The sequence below is a fragment of the Lichenostomus cassidix genome, chromosome 3 (assembly GCF_008360975.1).
Source record: "Lichenostomus cassidix isolate B80296 chromosome 3, HeHo_3.0, whole genome shotgun sequence".
Taxonomy (NCBI): Eukaryota; Metazoa; Chordata; class Aves; order Passeriformes; family Meliphagidae; genus Lichenostomus; species Lichenostomus cassidix.
The window spans coordinates 84,067,342-84,091,162 of NC_139483.1; the positions used below are offsets into that span (position 1 = coordinate 84,067,342).

At 36.8% G+C, this 23,821-nt stretch overlaps 1 protein-coding gene across 1 annotated transcript in view; it reads left to right on the forward strand.

The window, feature by feature from the left end:
• Positions 1-23,821, forward strand: part of LMBRD1 (LMBR1 domain containing 1) — a 65,491-nt gene that overhangs the window by 39,674 nt on the left and 1,996 nt on the right. The window contains exons 9-15 of the mRNA XM_085056557.1: positions 1,356-1,508; positions 3,522-3,586; positions 4,348-4,450; positions 5,552-5,656; positions 6,916-7,065; positions 11,862-11,937; positions 23,605-23,696. Coding sequence (XP_084912683.1) covers positions 1,356-1,508; positions 3,522-3,586; positions 4,348-4,450; positions 5,552-5,656; positions 6,916-7,065; positions 11,862-11,937; positions 23,605-23,696 — 744 coding nt within the window. The remainder of the gene's footprint in view (positions 1-1,355; positions 1,509-3,521; positions 3,587-4,347; positions 4,451-5,551; positions 5,657-6,915; positions 7,066-11,861; positions 11,938-23,604; positions 23,697-23,821) is intronic.

The window sequence follows — 23,821 nt, forward strand, 5'->3', positions numbered from 1 at the left end:
TTGTTTAATGTGGCTAAATAATAGGATCAGGAAGTAGAAAGTCCTCAAGTTATGTCTATATTGTAATGTGACCTTTAGTATTAACTTTTTCTTGGTTTATGGATTATGGTCAGAATTCTGTCTCATTCTGTAATTGAAATCTTAGTTCTTCAGTTACATTTTTGCATTAAGTTGTGAAGGAAATGTGTTACGGAGAGTATCATACAGTAAAAACTAGAAGTATGAAGATATGCTACAGAGATTCAATATGTAGTATGTTCATGTACTATTAGTGCATTTGGTAGGTTTATTTCATTCGTCTTAAATAATTGAAGCTTGGACTTGCAGATTGGGAGCTTGAACTGTTGCCAAAAAGTCCTTTTTAAGTGGCAGAGGTGCTATACAGGGTATGGTGAATGTGTTCCTATTAAAAGTACATTGTGATCTCCAATTCAAGTGCTATGTATGCCTGTAAGGTGGTCTTAGGCTTGTAACCTTTTTGACAAATTTAATTTTCATTTAACTTTGCTGGTATAAAGCGTTACACTATTTGCAGAAATGATCTTTTAAAATAGGAGAAAAAATAAGGAACTTCAAAATTCTAAAATACAGTTTTAGCTTATTTCCTAGTATATAAGAATCTTTTTTATCCAAGTATGAGTTTGTAATACACTAACATCCATGTTAGAAACAATCTTGATTCAGCTGTCTAATGCCTATTTTGTTGCTTTGGCTTATTACATATAACTGAGATGAAAGGATGTGCTACTCACTTTAGAACAGAGTGTAATGGTCCCTGCTCAGTGTTTAAAGGCTTAAAATTAAAATACATTCTCAAACATAATAATCAAACAAATTATCTGGTACATTCAACTAATTCTTGGGATAATGCTGCCTCTTATTTGAGCTATATTTCTTGCTCTTTACAAGAAACATAGCTGAGTATCTAATGGAATGCTGGAAAGAAAATATCAAGTGCCAAGCTGGCTATATAGACTTAATGATGGAATTTAATGGGAAGTGACCTCTGAAAATCACTGTGTTCCACCCTCCACAAAAAACATAGACCTCTTTCAGGTTAAGTCAGGTTATTCAGGTCATGGCTGTGCTTTTAAAGCATTGCTAGCCATGGAGACTATCCACCCTGCGAATATTCTAAACATTTTCTTTGTGAAAAGTGGTTGCTGACACTTAATAGGAATTCCTCTTGTTGGAGCTTTTGACTTTTCCTCTTCATCCCCTTGATATTCATAGAAATTTTACATGCATGGATTATATACTACAAATTCTTTAGAGTTGTAAATAATGAAAGTAGCTGTCAAATCTGTTTTCTTGATTTGGTGACTCTTGATCTTTTGCACTCTTTTTGTAACCAGTGCAGAGATGGTCGTCCTCTGTCATCAAGGGATAGACGCACTTTGCAACAGCTAGAGGAGAGATTAAGGACACTTCGAAGGAGAGAGAGGCATCTGGAATCTATTGAGAAGAGCTGGTGGATAAAGTTCTGTGAAGCTATTCGACCTCTGAAGGTAAAACCTTTTTGTTTTTTGATACTTAAATTGAAATAAGTTCCAACTTTCTTCTTTTTGCATAAATCACAGGTCAAGTTTATCAGTTACCATCCCAAATATCAACTGTTTTTTTTATTTGCTCCAGTGCTACACAATGATAGCCCTACAGTGAACTCTGAGCTTTTGGAGAACCTTTTACTTTGCCTCAACTCTGATTAAGATTAAAAATGAGCAAATCCTAAGTGATCTACTTTAGTGCTACTGCCATAAAAAATCTGAATATCTTACTTTTTTTATCAAACATATTAAAATGAGACAAGAAGGAAGAATTCTATAGCTGTCAGTTAGCTTAGGTTAATCTAAATTACATGTATCCAGCAGAAGTGAGAGAGACTTTGATAATATATGCATTTGGAACAAGCATCTTACTGAGGAATTACTTGATAAATAGGAAGCTAGCTGAATAGAACTTAATGTCGTGATACTTAACCAATGCAAAGGAGATGGTTGCTGGGGCAAAGCTTTTATCTTGGTTTCTTTGATCTTAGGACGTTGATTTTTAGTAGATACCTGGTTTTGAAAATTATTGCTTTTATGAATGGTATTGCCATATAAAGTATTTCTTGCCAACTAGATGTAGGAAGAAGTTTGAGCATTGCTTTCAACTGTAGGCTGCTTTTGGGAAAGATGGGGAGAAGGGGGCTGGGCTGTAAACAATTTCATCAGTCATTGCTGCAGTTAATGCTGAGTACTGATGGAGATGGGCTGAAACTGCAGCTGAATAAAAGCTTTCAGTGTGGAATTCTTAGTGGGGTTATCTTGGTATGATACATTATAAATATAGACTTAGCTCTTTCATTGAAATGACAAATATCCCTAACATTCATGTTAACAGTTTGGAGACTCCCTTTTGATTTAAAAAATACTTACAGAAACAACACAAGCTGTATTAAGTTTTCACATAAAACTCGAATCTGAGAAATATATTGCCCATATATTTTGTCTGTAGGACTTTAACAGTTCACTGTGTTCTCACAGGGTAGCATACAATATCATTAGTTACTTACAGCTTATAACGTACAGACAGGATGGTGTTTTGGTGTCTCCTTGTTTTTGTGGTTTGAAAGCTTTTTATTCTCTCAGTAACTGTGACACTCACTGTGAATTGTTGACTCATGAATCAGACTAAAGCAGAGTTGCAGGTGGTTAATTTTTCCTGACAGATTTTCAGTTAGACTATGGTTGTGCTATGAAGCATGCCAGAGAACTTGTTTACTTTGGCTAGAGCTGTCCTGTGAAGGTGGCAGTGTCTATCACTTAATTACATCTTAACTCTTGCAGAGCTGTTGCACTGTTGCTTTAAGAGCATTTGGGATGTCTTTGCAGATATATAACTTGTCAATTGTTCAATTGGTACCTTTAATGAAAAGGTGAAAATCTGTTCAATATCCATATATAGTACTTCTGTTCAATGTAGAAGTGCAGAATGTATCTTTGAGCTTTGCTTACTGTTTTGCAACATTTTTACCTCCAGTGCCTTCAATTTGAGAAGCAGTTACATTCTTTAACAGTAACACCCAGACTTCAAGAGAAATTCCATTTCTTGTGAAGCAAGTACTAGATAGCGAATCGTATTTCTGCTTGGTCAAGGCACCAATCGCTAATTTCCTTAATTAAACCTAAATGCATGCATATAGTTAAGGTTTTCCACATAATGTAGTAAATACAGGTTGTACATACTGTTAAATGCTATGTTCATTTAATGTAATGTCATCTTTTTTCTTAATGTCACTTTTGACTTAGGGGTAGGCTTGTGTACTACACTAGAGCTTGTGAATGTACTTGACAAACTGTGTTTAACAGAGTATGTAAGTTTTGTGAGCACTTTTCTCAAGTGTTTACCATGTTACTGTTTCGAGTGCATTTAAGCTTTTAAGTGCTCTAAGATCATTAGTTTGTTATTGGAATCAAGATGAGGACTCATGCATCAACTGCAAACACAGTTAAATGGTTTTAAATTTTTACTTGTAGATTGTGTGGGGAGTATTCTTCATCATCGTGGCACTGCTCTTCACTGTGTCTCTGTTCTTGTCAAAGTAAGTACATTTCAGTATTGTCCCTGACCATTAAAACTACTTAGTTCCTGCTCTAACATAAAAATGGGGGTGGCTTGCTTCAGGAGGTCAGCCACTTTCTTTTCTATTTTATGTTTCTGTCAATAGAGCTGCCATTCTCATTATAATAGTATATATATTGAAATGGACCAAAATATGCCAAAACAAACTGAAGAGTATGGTTCAGGCTGAAAACAGTTATAAGTTTTTCTGCTGAATCAGCATATATGTTCAGGAAGTTTAATTCAGATTACAGAATTATTCTGATTGCTTGAATGAATCTTAATGCATGTAGGTGCTTCTTTGACTGAGTAGCAGGTGCTAAAATTCTTGCAGTAAATGACAGGTATAATCCATTTTGATGTGCATTACATTGGAATGGTTTCATGACATTAAAAGCAGCATAGCTAGCTGTAAATCTGGTTGATTTCAACAAGGATTGACATTAACCAGAGGTCTGAAATGTTGGCATTTTTAGTCTTTCAGACTGGGAAAATAAGCTTTATGACCCAAACTAGGGAAAAGCAAAAATGCTGAGGAGATGCAGGAATCGCTATATCTTTCACAGAACAAGTGCAGTGAGTGTGGTAAAGCAAAGCATGTGTCTGTATCAATGTTAGACAGCTGTCAGTCTTTGGGATTAGTTCAGTTTTGGTTTTTTTTGTCTTTTGAGCTGCCCTTAAAACTAAAGTCAAAACTCTGGAAGAACCACAGTACTAACCCACTTTTTCTAATTACTGCAGTTTGGACAAAGCTCTGCATTCAGCTGGCTTCAACTCAGGATTTATAATTCTAGGAACTAATCTGACCAATCCATTGAATATGCTGTTACCAGTTCTTCAAAGAGTAAGTAAAGAAGTGGTGATAGACATAAGGATGCTCATGTCTTCTGCTAAACTTCTCCCCAAGTAATTAATTAAAACATTGTCTAAATGTGTATTCAGTAAAAGCAAGGCAACTTCCTTATTAATTTTTAGGTATTTGTTACTGATGTGAAAATCTTGGGTGGATGGAAGCTAGTTTGGAGAAGGGAGGTGGTGCTTGAAACTGATTTTTCACATGAGAATACAACAACACATGTAACAACACTTGTAGTTACTATGCACAGAATAAAAGCAGCTTTGTCCCATATTCTAGATACATTCTAGTTGGTATACTGGGTATCTTAGCCCTTTTCAGTGAAGTAAATGCAATTTTTCTCTTTTTAATATATTGCACATTGAAAAATACAGCAGGCAGTTACATGTTATAATAAGGCATTAGTCTTGGAAGCAAACCCAACATAAATATCACTTCAGTAGAGTTGGAAGGCAACAGGTCCATATACAAATAGGAGTTTGTCATGAGTAAAGTGAGAAGAAGAAAAGCCTTAACATTGAGCTAGTATTTTATTTCCTCCCAGCTGAGTTGCTATTCGTATATTCTTGGTGTAATGGATCAGTGCAATGCATTGCTTCCCCAGGGTTTTTAAAACTATTGGACATCAAAGCTTGTAGTTTACCAAGAAAAGTAGTGTTCAGAAGTAGTATTCTCAAGCTTTTATTAATGTAAATATAAAAATCAAGTTTTTTATGCAAATATGATTAGAAAAATAGTCACAAATAGGATGTCTATGTAGTCCTAAAATAATTGTTGCCACTGTGGGCTTGCCATTCTGTGAGCATATTTAAAATAATTAAGTATTTCTTGGTCTAAAAATGTATAACATTTCAAAATCAAGGCATGTCCTAAATTAATAAAAATGCACAGTGCTTTCCCAAACTATTTGTCTAAGCTCTATTAGCACCAAGGTATGTTAGCTGTGTTTGGAGCCAGCTATGTAAACCTTTTAAATAGGACTCTTACTACCTCACATATAAGCTGTAGAAGTAGAAACTACTTATTTAGCTTTAAGTGGGAGAAGAGTTTGTTTTCTTGTCTTTTTAACTGCTTGTGTTCTTCTTTTAGGTTTTTCCACTTGATTATATTCTTATCACAACTATTGTTATGTACTTTATCTTCACTTCAATGGCAGGGATTCGCAATATGGGCATATGGTTCTTCTGGATAAGGGTAAATACAGCTCAAGAGTTTAGTTTGTAATACTCAGATATTTAACAAATATATGCTGTTGAATATGTTGAGTATTTTTGTGTTGCTTCATAAATATGGGATGTTGCCAATAGCATTGTCTGTATGCCTAATGAGCGTTAAGAGCCTGTTGTACAATTTGGTCTGCTTTTGGAAGGTGTTTCTTTTTGCCACATTATCAGACCAAAACTTATATTTTCATTTGAGCAATAGAGTCAGCTGACTCCAGGTGTTTAATCAGTGTCACTTTGGCTTCTCACTTTTCTAAGTTAAAGCCATATGATTGATACTGGTTAACTTTATGGTCAAAATTGATTGATATTGGTGAACTTTATGGTCAAAATCTGTAATGTGGCATCCAGTCAGAAGTTTGTGAATTGCCATCCATGCAACAAGCATGTTTAGCTTCATAAGAGAGAAAACAGTGCAGTGGTGATAGGGCTACCTAAATATTATGCAATTAATATATTACTGTATTTGAACAAGCAGCTTTGTATGTAATAGCATGACATTCATCTCTGCTTGGTTGAATATTTCCCTGCTAATGTGCCTACTTCCCCTTCAACATTGTCACCTTTTCATTTGGTGACACTCCAGACTGATGTAAACAGTGACCATCAATCATTACAATGAGTTGTGAGATTAGTTGTTGTGTTGGTGCAGTCATTTTCCCCTCAGTGCCAGCTTTACCCTAACATGGTACTCAGGTTGAGCCCTTGGGAAATACAGAGTAGAGTGATGTCTACAGGGCAACAAGGAGGGATTATATTGTTCCCTGCAGTGTTAAATGAACAAGATGCCACCGTATGGTGTGCAAATTTCCACAGAGCCTGGGAATGCTCTCTCATAACTCCATTCTCTGTTTCTAGATCTCATTGGGGGTATAGTCATAGATGACACCACACTTCACCAAAGGACACAATATTCTTTAAAAAACCAATGCACGGTTTGTTATGGTTGACAGGAAATTTAAATCTGGCTACTAACTACTAGTGTATAAATGTTTTTGGGCCATAAATACAAAACACCACTTAATTTGGTTGAATAGCTATGCTTTGAAATTTAGGTAAATACACCTGAAAACCTGCTTTGAATCATTGGAATTAAGTTGGCAGAGGATAATTTTAGCAACCTCCCACTTTTGGCAGTAGACTTAAACCTTATTTCAATTACAGAGACTTTTAAATGCCTTAAGAAAAAAAGCTATTTCATTGTGTTAATATTTGTTTTTCTGATTTTAGCTTTATAAAATCAGACGAGGAAAAACTCGACCTCAAGCACTCTTATTTCTCTGTATGATACTTCTGTTGATAGTTCTTCATACAAGTTACATGATTTACAGTCTTGCTCCACAGTATGTAATGTATGGAAGCCAGAAATACCTGGTACAGGTGAGATGTAATTTTTTTGTGTTTATTTTCTGCATCAAAAATGTACTGTTTACAGAAACTTTTAAAGTCAGACACTTTTTCAGGTTTTGAAGAAACTTTGATAGCCAGTTTTTTAAATACTAGTAGGTCTCCTGGTAATACATAAGCCAGAAATGGATTGTACTGTACATTACACAACTTAATTCCTAGGTCATCATGAGACAGTGTGAAACTGAGTTTTGCTTCGCTCTTTCTAGTGAGACAGTTGATAGCTTCCACTAGACTTTGTACTCATCTGCTTAGATTGTGGAGTGACTGCAGTGAGTATTACTTTTAATGTGTAAGGCTGTGTACAGAATTAAATCAATACTGTTTCACAGTTTATCATTTTTATGTGCATATTTATGAGGAATGACAAAGATAACTTGGTACAGTAGAAAATAATCGTCTGAGTGGAGCTAAGTGCGTTTTGAATAATCACACTTCAGGCACTTTGGACTTTGCAACTTCATGAAACTCCATGCAGTTCTTGCGCTGTAAAGTATTCTACAGAATTAGGCAGTTAAAATTTAGTCTCTGCTTTTGTTATTGCACTTCCGTGTACTTCAAGGTTTTTTTTTTTTAAGTCTTTCATCTTCTTTACCTGAAGAATTACATTATTGTATTTCATCTTAATTTGACTGGCAGCCTGCATATTTATGGGGAAGTTCAAAGTTACATGTCCTAAGCATCTTGAGAGGTTTCATTGACAGCTGTTTATTAAGGTCTGGTATCTTACAGGGGTAGTGTGGTAGATCTGATCTTGCAAATGTAGACAAGTAACCACGTCATGAGCTGGTTGCTTATTCCGGCACAATGAAGTCGAGATCCCCTGCTGTGCTGTCTTTGTGAAACTTAAACATCAAACAAAATAGTTGGGCTGGAGTGGTTGAAGGAAGGGAATTAAATGAGACTGAAGGAACTGGATGCACTTTAAGCTTTTGGAATATTTCTGTTAAGTCTCTAGAAGGATATTCCTGTGGGAGGAGAACACTCTGCTTTACAGAAAGAATGCAAACGAAACACCTGCTGACTTCCTTCAGCTGCAACTATTTAGTAAATTTTGTAACATAACTGTCAATTCTTTCAGTTTAAACAGTGGATACAGAATAGTTGGGGCAAAAGGATTACAAGGAGAAATTGAAATTGGAGTAGTAAATATGCTAGAGAACAGGAACTTGACCAACTTTAATGTGTTGCATTGATGTGGTAGGATTGTCAATGCAGGAAATGTAGGTGGGAAAACAGAACAACCAAGTTTTACTCTGGCAATACTTGTACTAAAAGTGTCTTTAATTACAGGAGTGTTCATGGAGAGCAGTGGAGGATTCAATAAATGCCACTTTGCTGCTGTCTTTATGTCTGAATTGTCTGGTGATGGGCAATTTGTCATCCTTATATCAATCCAAGGAAGTGTAATGCATTTAATTAGATTTTATGCTGAATATAACTAATACAAAATAGACATACTTAAGCATCTATAAATTGGCTCAACCTGTCAGAATTAGGGTAGTAGCAGCATGAAACTAAGATGGAAGTGAGTTTAGGTGCCTTTACGTAGAACTCCTGGCATGATTGCTTACTGTTTACATAGCCTAGAGCTTCATATAGCTGTATCTGAATTAGTTATGAGCTCAAGTCACTGCAAAAGGCAGCTTGCTCTTCTTATGTTGTAGAATGATTGCATGCCTCCAATTACAGTGCCACCCAATTAATGTGGGTGTAAGTGTGGGAAGAACAATTTCATTGAGGGTCCTACTGAACTAGTCTGTAAGCCTTGCAGTGACCTGAGAAGAGAATCCTTTGCGATAAAGTTTGTAGATGGAAGATTTGAAGAGAAAAACAAATAATGAAGGCTGTAGATAGCAGTCTGTTTTGCTTTATGAATAAAATATAAAATGTGTATATTGAGGGCGGCAGAAGGATTGAGACTTAACAAACACTTGAATGTTAGCTGTTTATGACAAATAGTATCTGAAGATAAATACATAATTTCTAGCAGAAAAGGGTCAAGAGACTAGAGCACAGCAGTAGGAAGGCTCTTTTCATTCTTGCAGCTATTGAAATACAATCCTGGTCAGCACTGCGAGAAGGATTAGCTGGGATGGTTGAGAAGAGCTGTAACTTTGTTTAAAAGATTTAAAAATGTTCTGGTTAAGATAGCCATCCTGAGTCTTCAGCTTATGTCTCATTTCAAAGAGCTGTGTTTAAAGTGCATAATATTACTTGAGTGGAAATTGGTTTTATTGTTAAAATAACACAAGGCACAGAGTATGCTGGTAAATTGCATCTGGGCTTCTCTCTGGCATACCAAGTAGATACAAGGATTTCAGACAACATCCTCTTTAAGAGTCTTTCAGAATGTACCAGAAACATTTTCAGTGTCTACCTTGATAACTGGATGTGAAATGAGGAGAGATGGAGTCTGGGAATGAAGAGAAGCAAGAGATCTTTCTGTGGATGTAGCAATGAAGAGGCTCTTAAGAGTTATGACTGGGTGATTACGGATTTAGGAGTGTCCAGGAACATACCCAGGAGCAGGGCTAGTGAACTAGACATGGCAAGCTCCCTGGTGGTGACAGCCCTATGCACCAGTTTACTTTGACAGTCCAGGCTTTCATTGTGCTCTCACAGTGCAGTTGATTTCATCTTTTAACACCACTGGTAGCCAACACTGTGTAAGAACCAAGCAATAAATGATCATTGTTCCAAAAAAACTTAGTGGATGGGTGGGCTGATAAACATGTGTATGACAGTGTGGTGGCTCATAGAAAGTGTAGAAGGACTATTTCACTGTTTGCTTTCCTCTACAGTAATTCCCAATCTAGTAATGTGTCAAACTAAATTGTAACCACAATCTGTAGTAATGCATTAGATACATTAGATTCCTGTTTAAATCTTGAACTGTTTTCATTTGGAGACTAAAAGCTCTTGTCAAAACTAACAATTTGCAAGTGCTGGTGACTTATGTATATAAAAGTAGAGCTTTTTTGAGGCAATTAACATTAACTAGACCTGGGCTACTTGCTTTGTTTATTCAGACCACTGGTATGTTCAAGTCAGGTGCAATTCATCTAATATATCTTCAGCTGTGGTCTGTAGGGAAGTTGTTAAAACTTCTTTTGGCTACAGTGCCTTCATCTGAATCCCTCTGCAGGGATTTGTTCAACTTTCATAGGTCTTCAAACACCAAGGATAGCTTGGTTTCACCTCTTGAGCCAATTTGTAGTATCTGTTAATCAGCAATTAGTCTTTTCGTAACCTTTCGTAAAGAAAGAGGTGTACCCACATCCAGACCACCTTCTCAGCTTTCCAGCAAAAGCTTAACTTTGTCCATACTTGAGTCTAATTGCCATTTCTGTTCATGAAGGCCGAGGGTTATTTTGCCTTTGTCTGAAAATAAGATGACTGCTTACTGATATTTGTACCTAGTGGACCATTAAGACCTGATTGACCCAGACAGGCATTAAAAAGCCAGTATTTGCCATAAGGAACACAAATAATTTTTTTCTGGTTGAGGACCAGAACAGCAACAATCACTTTCTTTCTTCGGTCATCACATCGCTAATTTGGAGGAGTGGAGCTATATTGCAGGACCCACAGTTTCTCCATTGTAAGCAGCAGGAATCCAGGAGTATCATTCCTTAGATAGCTACATGTAGAGACAGATCTTTTCAAGTTCTTGATCCTGAACATAAGCAGAAACTAATAATTTGGGTGAGACAGGCTGTATCCTAACCCTTTATATAATAACTTGCTATTTTCTAAAGTGTCCAAAATGTGTTGGCTCTTGAAGCACACATACTGAGTTACTGTATGTGGTTTTGTCTCATGCTTGGCCTTGATGCATCCTGCTTTCAGCCTTAGAGTAGGTGGGAAAACAGAACAACCAAGTTTTACTCTGGCAATACTTGCAGTAAAAGTGTCTTAAATTATAGGCGTGTTCATGGAGAACAGCGGTATAAGACCTGGAAAAAGCATAGATGTTGTCAAAGCCCATAGGTCTAGCTATTGTTGTATTTCAAAATCCTGGTAATATTTTAAAGTGAATAAAGAAGACAAACTTTTCAAATGGCCATGCTGTAGTCTTACTGACTTCTTTAGCAGGCTTTCTTTTCAGGAAGTCATGAGTGTGCAAGCAAGTACAGTAGGTGAGAGACCCTTTGAAGTGAATCGGGGTATGAAGAAATCAGTGTAGTGCAAAGGGTATATATTGGGCTCTGCTAGAATTATTCACTGATTGTTCAAAAATGTGGAACACAGTTCCTGAAAGTGTCCGTTTTCCAAAGATTTGGGACATTTAGCAGGTACATTTGGGTGTTCAATAGTTCACTTAAGCATAATTTGTCTTCCATTCTGGCTGTCCCAAGTATGTTGGATGATATTGTCTGGCTTTTAGATCAGAAGTAAACTGAATTCATTATTATTATCAATCCTAACACTTCCATGGTGTCTTCATCACCAAAGTTGATTTTCAAATTCATTTTATGCACAGTTAAAGTTTGATTTCAGAGCTCAATATATTTTTCACAAGTCTTCAAGAACACAAGCTATTAATTTTTTTGTGAATGAAATCACACTTAGAAATGTTCGTATTTTACCACTCACAGCTTATTCTGCATATGTTAAAAAAATACTTTTGAATATTCTTAGATTTGTTAAAGCAATTTTTATAAAATTAATTTATTGGAAAATGTATTCAGTCTTAGAACTGTAATTGTCTATGGAAGAACATGGCTAGTAGACTAGTGTACTAATTTTCTGTATTTATAATGTAGAGTAATAAGACAATTGATGGCCAGCCAAGGAATGTGACACTTGTGTCTAAAGACTGTGATGCAGATGCACCTGAAGGTAAGATAAATTCTTGTATTTCCAATGTGATAGTTGCATGCTCAGCTGTAATAAGCAGTTCAATATCTCTCCATGGCTTTCATTTGCCTAATACAAAGCTTTGATGTATAGCTAAGTCAAAAAACCTGCTTGCTTAAAGCTTATATTATTCATTTGAAGGAATGACTGTTTTTAGGAGAAACCATGGGTAACAAAGCATTCCAGTTAACTTTGAAATCTCCCATTTGCCTTAACGTGTATGTAGAAGATCTTAAAAATAAATCCCAGCTGGTGAATAGCTTATCATTGTAAGTGTCACTTCATTGTGTATGTTTATAGTACAAACATGTAGAGAAATACTCTATTCAATCTCTCAGTGTACTCAGGAAAGCTAAGGTCTGAGCTTTTCAATTAAATTCAAGATTCTCGGTGGAAACCTTCAGATAAGAGGGTTATGTGATTTTTTTTTTAATGGGATGTAAGCATGGGCTCTTCCATGGGCAACAGTACCAGTGGAACTGCAAATCTTAGAGTATTTTTCTCTAATTCTCTTAATTTATTATTCCATATAATTTCCAGTATAACTCTTTCTCTACTGTGTTACTAAATGTCCCCTTTTTTACTTGTTTGGGCAGAAGATGTATTATGGCTATTCTGGAGTTGAATAGTGACTAGCAAGCAGATGGATAATGCTGGAATGTTCCTTGACTTTCCATCTATGCAGGCCTTAATGTTGATGGTTTTTTGAGAGAGAGAGGCTGGTAGCATTTTATTTACTTGAAACTTGATTAAGGCTGTGAATGTGTTTTAGCCTGCTTTCATTAAAAAAAACAAGCTAATTGAAATCATGCTGGTTTTATTTTTTGCAATGTTACTTCACACGTCCTTTCCCTCTGTATATAAACAGTTTTTTCAGTTTTAATTGCAGGAGCCATTCCAATACTGATGGTGATTTTAAAGGTCACAATCATATTGAGTGCTTTGGTCTCTTGTGTAAAAAAGACTGATCTCAGCAAAAAATGGCCTTCAGAATGGCCTCCAGATTTTTTCAAACCCAAGTCTTCAATTGTTCTTACTCTGGCCAACTTTCAGCTCCTCTGTGCGAAGAGTAGTTGCATTGTGTGTGCATTTATATTCTTATGACAATGCTTGAAATTGTTAATTGATAGAAAAGACAAATACTTGTCCTGCATTCTCCTCTTATTATCAGTACTCTGTAACTCCTGATTTTTGATTGCTTCTGGAAGTTCTTAACAGGCACTCAGTTTTTCTCTACTTTTGTTATTCCAAAATATAAAGTGTAATTTATTTTTGTACTAGTGGAGCTAACTGGACCATTAGTTCTTTGTTTCCTAGTCTGTCAAGCAAGTCTCTTTTGCAGGATGGTTCCCTTGTATTTATGCTTATCTTCAAATGTAGTGTGTGTGTGTTTGTCTCATTCCTGGTGGTTTCGTAGCATTTCCCAAAGGTGATAGACATTTTTTTCCCTGTTTTCCCCTATACTTCAAATCATTAATCTATTTTTTAGTTGCTATTTTTAGACTTAATGCAGTTTCAAGTGTTTTGATATTTTGACAAATATAATTGTTCAAGTTTAAGCTGCCCTATTTTTGTGATTAAAAATAGAAGCACTGGCAAGATTTAGAAGAGCAAATATGTTGTCTTTCAAAATGAGATCACTTTATCCAAGTTGTACAGATCTTTGTTTTCTGTAAACAGCTTCTTGACTTAGCCAGGATCTGCTGAAAGCAGAATATGTTCACTGGCATTGATAAGCTCATTGGTATTGACCTTTGGGACAGAAATTAAAACAGTCTGATTTCCTCGGACTTTGCTTAATTACAGAAACTGGGATTGGATTTAAATAAACTCATTAAATTCCACCCATGCTTGAATTTTTTTAATACTTGACATTTCTTTCTTTCGTAGTTTACTTTGATCAATGCAAACAATATGCCGATGCTTAAAACTAGTCTTCTGATGTACCAAACACAAGTTGGTCTGTGTAAATAATGGCTTTGGTTTGCCATCACCAGCATGTTGCAGTGACTTTATCCGAGTCATGGTCTCATTTCTTGATAGAAAAGAGTTGGAGAAGGTGTTTATATGCTGTCCTGTGCTAACCTAGTATGAATAGAGGATGGATGGATATTTCTTAAATGTGAATGTCAGGGTGATCAAAAGGCTTAAATGGAGTTGATTAAGGCTTAAACTGTAGATGATACATTCAGGCCATTCAAGTGTTTTTATAAATGAAAAAAAAGTTTATTTTTAATACTCAACTTTAAAAAAAGTTGCGTTAGTGAAAATGCTTTATTCGTTATTTCATCCAGTCAGTTTCAGAAACTGGAAATGTAATCCTTGCCTTCGAATACCTGCCATTTTTAATACCTGGTAACAAAACTAATGAAAATGAATAGATGCTACTATTGTCTGATCAGCCAGTGCATCTTGACAAGTCAAACTTATTTCAAAGGTTGGAACTTAACTTCTCAATACAATTTCTCCTGTTTTTAAAGATATTAGACATGGGCAGAAATAGATGCAAGTAACTTTAAGATAAAGGTTGGTCAAGCACTTGCAGGTTGAATTACCTTCTTTATTACTAGGATTTTATGTAAACCAGTGAACTGGAACTAAATGCCAACATTGGTTTGTCTCCTGAATTTATTTTTGTTCCATTTAAACTGAATTAATATTCACAGGTGTTTTTCCTTAAACATAAAACCAGCTATGACCTTTTAATGGCTGTGCTGATAGATAAACTTATAGCAACATGCTGTCTTATTGAATAGTCAGATGTTGAAGATACTCTACTTACTGTTACTAAGTAATTTTTTTTTTTTCTGAGATGGTAGAAGAGACCTGGTCTTGTTGTGACATCTAATACTTCAGGCTTTAGTGGGCAGTGTTTCCTCTAGGTTTGTTTCCAACTGTTTTTGGCTTGGTCCAAAGGACAATTTTACTTCCAGGAGAAACACAAAGCAATTAAAATGCAGTCTTATAAAAAACCACATTCTTGAGTGTTTATAGTTAGATATATAATTTGTGGGATTTTAGCCCTGTTATCTGCTTTAATTCAGCAAAGCCTGTCTCTGTGAACTCATGCAGGAGATGAGTCTGTTTTATACCCAATGACAAAGGCCGTAGTTGTCTAACTACATTAAACAGAACAGAAGACAAAGTAATAGAGCAGGGTACGTTTTATAGGTAAAAGTACCTTTTTGTAGTTACATTTAAACATCTTGCACAAAAGGTTTGTGTTCTGGTTAATTTAAAAAGCTTTTTAAGTTGTCTTTTGTGGGCAGCAAGTTTAGTATATTTGTAATAGGCAAAATAACTTTTAGTTTTCAGTGTTCAATACAGTTGTGCAAAAATATCTGTTGATTGTTTTCAAGGCCTAATGACAGCTGAACTGTTGGGTCCACCATTCAGTTGAGCATAAGGTAAAGCAAAGGAGTTCAATTGTGTGATTAAGGCTCTTGCAGCAGGACTAATGCATTGAAAACTTGGTGTAGGTTTAGCTAAACAGATTAATGGGATTTAATGTAAATGAACAATGACTCAGCTGCAAGCCTGCATGCAAAACTTTTCCCAGCCTGAACTATGAGATCTGATAAACACTGTCTCTTTCTAGACAAAAATATAAAGCTAGTTTTTAAGCATCAAGTACTTTAATGCACAACTTGCTCTGAATCCCACTTGGATTCTCTTCCCTCTCTGAGGAAATGAGCCTTGCCCAAGGTCTGTTACATGCTGGGTCCAGTCTATCTGCTGGTCCTTTTTGTAGACCTGCACTGACTTGGAGTTACGTGTAAAGTGGGAAAGAAAAAATTACCTCTATTTCTAAGGCTTTGAACTGAGAAGGTCTTACTGTGCTAACCTGATCTGTGCCTTCTTCTAAGATACTCTTGTTAGCTAGAAGTCAAAAAGTTCAGGACCTCAGGCTTTATTTTTGCCTGAATAAAGACTAGATATAGAGATTATTCCAGGTGGAAAGGAGCCCCAAATGCAAATGCTAAAACAGCAGCATATTCTGTTTTTTCTAGAGAAATGCAGTAGACATGCAAAGGGAAACCACAAGCAAGTTGTTCAGAACCCTCAATATTACTAATTTTCTATGAATGGTTGTATGACCACAGATTATCACTTCCAATTGTTGTATTAAATTAATTAATTTGAAAAGTTACGAAAAACTTCACATAAAATGAGGACTTCAGGGAGGACTCAATTTTACTGTTGCTTTAGTGAATGACCTTACCAGTACTTTACTCTGAACCTATGCTTATACCTAACATTTTTGAAGTCCTCTCTAACCATAAGAACTCTGTATAGATCAACACAATGGTTCATGTCTGACCAAGGAAAGCCCAGTTTGGCACCTGTAAACAGTTTGAGTAGCTAAGAGTGCTGTAAATATCTTTTTGCACTACATTGTTCACTGACACACAGTTGTAGATAAATCAATTCCTGCAAGTTTCTTTCCTAAAGGAGGAGATTTTGATTAGAGTGAAAATAATAGGTTATGCTGTCTACTGCTTCCTTTCTAGAATTTTGCATCCATGTTCATCCTTAGAGTATTGCCTTTTGATGTTTATCACTGGCTATTCCTTTATAAAAAGAATTGTTTGCCTGTAGTTACTTTAAAAACAAGGTTTTCAAGGGTGACTTGGAAAATGCCTCTTGGAGAAGTTCAGATGTAAGTTGGCAATTCAAAGGCAAGAAATAAGATAAATGGCTTGTGTTTAAACATGTGTGGCCAGTGTTTGTAACTGACCTGAATTTTACATAGTGCTTCAAAAGATCTCTAGTTTTAACAAAAGCACTGAAAACACTTTTTTCTGTCAGCAGGCTGATCCAGTAGTTTATTGCTTCCCTGTAGAAACTGGGCATTCTCTTTGGAATTAAAATGGCTTCAGATTTAGCTTTTGGCTAATGCTGTACTTTACATGCATGGACTTGTAGTATTAGTATTTTCCTCACTTGAAGGTACTTAATAAACATTAAAATCACATCATCCTTCAAACTTGAAGAAAATGAGATTAACAGGTTTAGTTCTTCAAATCTCATTAAATGTTTTTCACCTAGTCTGTTAATACATGTAAATCTTAGCACCCTCAGATTCTCTGTGACCAAAGTGAAATAGAAACCTTACAGCTGGGTGAAATTTTGCAATTAAAATGCTAAAACTGTGCTAGGATGAACTCCAAATGTGAAATGGCCAAAAGAGGACTGACAGGCTCTCTAAATGTATAGAGGGAAGTGGTGAAAATTCTTGCTATGTGTAACTAAAGTTTGTTTGTGCTTGATTGGTTGTAAGTTTCAGAACCCTCTTTCTACAACTAAACCCTGCATTCATACATGAATGCAAATCCTGTTCATACATGTCACTTCATTTAAACTTGGCAGTTGGAAAAAAAATGGCACCCAAATCACTCAATAGGACATTATTTTCATTATTTAGCACTTAGAATTTTTGATTAGTGGCTTTTTTCTTCTTTCAGCACAGAATCTTGGAGGATCTTGCTGGAAGCCTCGTTATGCTATAAAGCCGTGCTGGCTCTGATGGGACTTGAAAATTCTCAAGCCATTTAATGTAAACATTCATAATGTGTAATTATCATCAAGACGTTTTGTGACTGCTGCAGTTCATATACTGTAAAATAACTGCAAGTAGCTGTTGGTTATCCCGACTTGTAACTTTGGTTACAAAATCAGATCTGACTATTTGTTATAAAACCAGACTGATTCACATTGATTACATCATTTTTCTGGCTGTCTAGTTTTATATCAGGTTGTGTTTGATCTGCAGATACACCATGAGAATACAACTTATCTGTAGCTTGAAGCACTAAAAAAACAGAGTTTGGCTTCTAAATAACTTGTCCCAAATAGCTTTTTCAGGATCCTCCTAAGTTGCTGGTTTCAAAGTTCCTGCCTTCTCCTTAGCCTGCTAAATCATTCCCTTTGTTAGGATTTGATTCCAAACCTACTGAGTAGGTTCTGTTGAGTAAGGCAGCTTTTTGGACTAGATTTTATCTGGCTAGACTTCTGGTCTCTACAGGTCTAATTTAGGTGCCAGTTAAGCAAAGAAAACCCACACCAAAGCCAGACAACTGGGATGAAACAGCAGACAGCGATTTTTGCTTGTATGTTAGACCTAGATTTTAAAAGATTTTAGATAGCTGAAAACTGTTGTTTAATATCTAAGTGATTCAATACTCATGCTTCTGTAGTGCACTGTAGTACTTCAAAGCGCTGTCAGCTTGAAGTGTTGGGAGCTTAGTGATTCATATCTCTTTAAGTGCAGAGTTATTGTAGCTACAAATGACCAGTAGGGAAATACTGTCAGATCCTTGCTATATGTGAGTAATATGTGTTCCAATATGCTTTTCAGCTTGGTAAGAGATCAAAGGTGTAATTTTATTGCAAAGTTAACCTTGGAGCAAGTGGTGCTGAAGCTCTTTAATACTTGGTTTATTGTGAAAGCTGAATGAGCGATGAATTGAAATTTAGACAATTTCTGTGAGAAGTTAGCTGAGAGAAAGATAACTGGTGTGGGATGTCACAACCCGAAGTTGTAAAAGCTTTGTATAGGAGATTAATTTTAGCTTGTGAAACCGGAGAGGTAACAGCAGTGGAGGAGCTGGGTTGTGAAGGGCAGAGACAGGCCTAACAGCTGAATGAGGCTACTATTAGTTCTGTGTGTATATGTATGTATATAAACATATATTACAGGAGAGAAGAACAAGGAATAAGTGGGGATATGCCCAATAGAATATGGAAAAAACCCTTGTAGAAACTGATGAATAAGGGGCAATTAAGAACAGGGGTTTTTTTCTGTTTATCCAACAAGAAAAGAAATACTGTATTTGTGGCTGGGACAGCTGTTGCTGCCATTCCATGAATCTGTTTCCAGAGAAAGCTGGAAATGATATGTGAAATACAATCTTTAACATAAACTTCTGTGGACTCTGGAAGCACTTGAGTGGCCTTAACACATGAAAAATTTATAAACGTGTTAGGTTGTGAGACGATAGGTGCAAAAAGGGGAAATTTTTAATATACCTGCTAATATCCTCTTGTAGAGGCTCCTGAACCTTGCTTTGTCTCAGCAATTTTATCTGTGACCAAAACCATACCTAGAAACTGCAAACTGCAGCTGCTTTTTGCAACACAGCTCTTGAATTATTGGCAGCCAGGCTGTATGAGTAAGTATTCTTGGATACCTGAAGCCATGCCTTCAGTACTATTAGGGTCTGAAATTTTGCAGTGCATATATGTTCTTGCACGTAAGGATGCAGGTTTTCCTTTGGAAGGAAAGTATTTTGAATGTATTTTAAGTAAAACTAGGTTCTGCTTGAAATTGGGTAATATAGACTTAATCTGTCTTTGGATAACATTCGCACTTTGGGTTTTCCATTCAAAATACCATTGTGAATTAGACTTGTATTGTCTCAATATCTACCTTCATGTAATTATTTTGAGCATACACAGGACCTAAGAGGTAGTCTGGTCCAACCTCCAGCAGGGGCAGGGAGAGCACATTGATCACATCCATCCAGCTGCGAATGTCTCCACGGTCAGCCTGCTTCAATGTTTACCTATGCTGATTGCTTCTCCTACTATTTAATAGGAATATTTCTCCCTGCAGTTCTTTTGTCTTTTGTCCTGTAATTATGCAGGCCTAGGAGGAATCTCATGTAATGCTTCGTATGCCCCCACTAGATAGCAGAGGTAGCAGTAAGACACACCTGCAAGCACCTTTACTTGAAGCTGAAAAGACTCATCTTCATTGTATGCTGTGTGCTCTGAGCTGTTGCAGTGGTCCTCGACTGGATTTGCTCCAATAAGGCTTTTGTACTGGGCAGCCCAAAACGGCACTGTTGCAGATGCAATTTCAGTCACAGTGGAAGAAGTGATCAGTTCCATGGACACTGGCTGCATTCCACATAGTGAAGCCTGATATTCAGTTACATTTTTGAGCTGTAGATGAACACTGGTAACTACATGTTTTGTTTGTGTACTGGGAGATCAGGTTGCTTTCTGCCAAGTTGCATTATATCTGGTCAATGCTCAGCCTGCACCATTGCATGGTGTCACTTTGTCCCAGATTCCAGACTTCTGTCTCTGTTAAACTTGGAGGACTGTTTCAAGGGGCTTGAAAAATAGCCCTTTTCTAAATCTCACCATCTAGTGTGTTGGACCTCTGCTCTCCACTTCTCCCCAGTTTAATCTATGGATTTACGGAGGATATAATCTGTTTCACTGTCTAGTTGATTAATGAATAGGTAAAACATGTGTACAGTATTGACTTTCAAATAATGTGAGTGTTTATAAATTGCATTGTTCACAACAGTTTGTAATTCTTCCCTAAGAAACTATTTCCTTCTACATGCTTTAGTGAAAGCTCACTGTGTTTTGAGATGCAGAAAAGATGGACTTCATCAGTAAGTTCTCATAATTTGAGTTTTCAGTACACAAAATCATGTTTTAGGCTTTAATATTTGGTTTTGAACAGAATTATCATTGTAATTCATCTTAAGCTAGCTAATTCACTTCCTGTAAGAAGCCTTAATTTGAAAATAGTACATTGAGTGTGACCATTTCTAATTTGCCATAATAAAAAACTTCATCAGTGGGCTCAAAAAATGGTTGACTCTTCTGGCAGTAGTGACTATTAGTATTTGTCATTCTTTGTTTGAAAAATACTTTTGTCTTGAATCCTGGCTTTCTTCCTTTGTCAGCACTACATATGTACATAGAATATGCTATTATTAGTACTATTAATATTTAAAATTACTATTAAAAATGGTATTTTTAAAATAGTGGCAGGTATCTGTTGGAGGCTTGGTAGCTTTCCATGTGTACTTTTGTTCCACATGATCAAGATACATCTGTAATATTCACATTGATCATTCTGGATAACAAGTGGCCATCTTAATTCAGGTTATTCATTATAACTTATTCTAAATTGAGTCATATGGAGGAATAAGTTGATGAAAAATGTTGTGTCAGCCTATTAAGTAACATTAGTTGAGAAACAATAGCTAAAATTTAGTTATCTGCTCTTGTGACACATTGCATAGAAACATTTTCGCAAGGTCAACCTGTTCTAAAATATTTATCATCATCTGTTTAATCCAATTATTATAAAGAGCCATCTGAAAGAGTTTTAGGTGTTTTTTAATTCAAGTAACCAGCTGGAGAGCTGCAGATGGTATTGACAATATTATCTGCAATTATAAAGCATCTTCACTTCACTGGCATTTCTTACTTAGATGGCTGCTAAAAGTCAATTGTGTAACTACATAAGTAGCATATCACTCACAGCTTTAGAAGGCAGGAAGTCTGTACTTCCACTGCACCTGGAGAATATTTCCAAACCTGGGGTCCAAACTGAGGGACAAGCAGGCATTTTCTGGGTTGTTTACTTTCTCTAGTGTTCAACATGTTTACATAGCTTACATACCCATTTCAATTCCTGCTCTGACATGGGCTTTAGGTGGGGTACAAAGCATAGTATAAAAAAACCCAAGAAAAACCAACCAGGAAATGACATTTTACCTTAGCATGAGCTCAGTGTGCCCTTCCTTGCATTTGAGAGATGCATGAACTGGGTTGCATGTCCTGCTGGCCACCCTCTAACATGACCCCTTGAATGCCATAGGTTCACTGTCCTACACAAGCTTTTATGTTTCCTGTCTGTGTGTTGAAAATTCCTAGGTTATTTGATTCTTAATTTTAAAATCCAAAATTTTAATTTTAAAATCAATCTAGAAATGAAGAAAAATACAGCCACATCAGAAAATACTACTTCAATATTCATGATGTTAGAGGAGTATAGTTTAACCAGTACTGTCAGATCTTGTGTACAAATAAGCCCACTGTTATTTGGGTTGCAAAAGGCCCAGTAGATGTTGGAGTTATTTTGCGTATACTACTCGAGATTGTAGTTGACTTTTGATTTTTTTTTTTTTTTTTTTTACAAAGCTTATGCTGTCCTGGTAGAGACAGTTTTTTTGAAGTCCTGTGTCATGGGTTTGAGACAGGACATTGCCAGGAGGACGCACGAAAAGAGGGCAAGCAGGCTCCAAGCTTAAAGTTGCAAAAATGGTGATTTAATTACCTAACAGAATTGGAGGAGAAATGCAAGGCAAAAATAAGCTTTTCATACATTATTTTGTTCACTCCCCCCTCCCTCTTACGAACCTATAGTATTCACCCCCTTTCTTCCTTTATAATCCACAAGCCAGGTGGGGGGCAAGGTGTGGGGTCTCTTTTCAGTCCACAGAACAGATTCGCAAATTTACTCATCACCACAATTCTTCTGCTACAAATACTCTTTATCTCTACTTGTTTCTCTCTCTCTTCAGACAGGTTTTTTTCTGCTCTGACCCCCACCCTCTTAAGAAGCAGTCTCTGCACTCACCCCCCCTTCCCTCTTTCCAAACCAGCAAAACAGACAGGGGGCAGGTTGAGGGGTCCTCTGGTCAGTCCAGTCAGGAAAAGAGGTTCTCTATTTAGCTGTGGGGTCTTTTCCCATGAGAGACAGTCTTCTGGGAAATTCTTTGGCATGGGTCCAATCTCACGAGCAACATCCCACCCGAATTCTGCTGCAACATGAGTCTTTTTGTCCATAAGGTGCTGTGCAGACTCTCCCAAGCTGAGGCCATGCTGCTTCTGTGCCAGGAGCAAGGAAAAGGCCTTTCTCTCCCAATCAAGGCCTTGCACAGTTTTAACTCTTAGATGAGACTCCCACTGGTCCACAGTCTTTTCCAGGCATCCACCTGCTCCTCTGGCATGGGCTGTGGGTAGATTTCTGCAGCCTTATGGACTCTATGGGCTGCAGGAGAAACTTCTTGCTCCCCCCATAGTTTTCACCATGGCTAGCAGAAAGTTTTTCAGCTCCGGTGCCGGGAGCACTGGAGCACCCCTTCGCCCCCCTTCTTCACTTACCTTGGCACTCTCCATGCTGTTCTCCCGCACATATTTTCACCTCCACCTCCTCCTTCTCCAACTACAAAGAAGTGAAAGAAGTGCGTGCCTCCTTTGTTTTGATTTCTCCTTAAATATGTTTTCACAGAGGCGTAACCAGCACTTCCAATTGGCCCAAACTTTGCCGATAGCATGTCCATCACCTTCAGAGCCATCAGAGATTGGCTCTGCTGGACTTGATGTAAAAACATCCAGAACTTTCACTCAGGACACACAGGAGTCATCTTTGTGCCACTCCCCACCCCCCAGACACCTCCCCAGGCCTACTACAACAGCTTCTGAGGGGTCCAAATTTCTCCTAGATGTTAAAAATACTTTACTGATGTTTTGGGCCAATCAAAACCACCACAGAAGGAAATGTGAGTTTTAATCCAGAATGTGCTTTGTATGACCAATTTATATAAAATCGGTAGTGAGTTCCCTTTTGGACAGATTCTAGTTAAAAATTGACACATCTGCATGAGATTGTTCTCAGTAGTAATGGGGTTACCTGTGTAACTGGTAGTTTAGGGTTACCTCTCACAGTCACCCTCCCATAACAACAGGTGTCCCTTTTGTATACCTTCTTCGTGCAGGAGAGTAAATTAGATTTAATAGAGTGTGATCACTAAAATATTATCCTACCATATGGTATTTAGCTGCTTTTTTGGTTGTTCTGTGTTAATCAGTACTGTTTTCCTTTCAATTTAGATCAGTGTGTTGTCACTCGGACATACCTCTTTCTTCATAAATTCTGGTTCTTCAGTGCTGCCTATTACTTTGGGAACTGGGCATTCCTTGCAGTAAGTATTTTGATTTTGGAGACCACTGAATCAAATTGGGTAATTTGCAGTAGTTGTCATTGCATCATTTGCATCACCACAGTCCAATTTGTTTTACATGTATTGTTCTTATATGCCCCTGAACT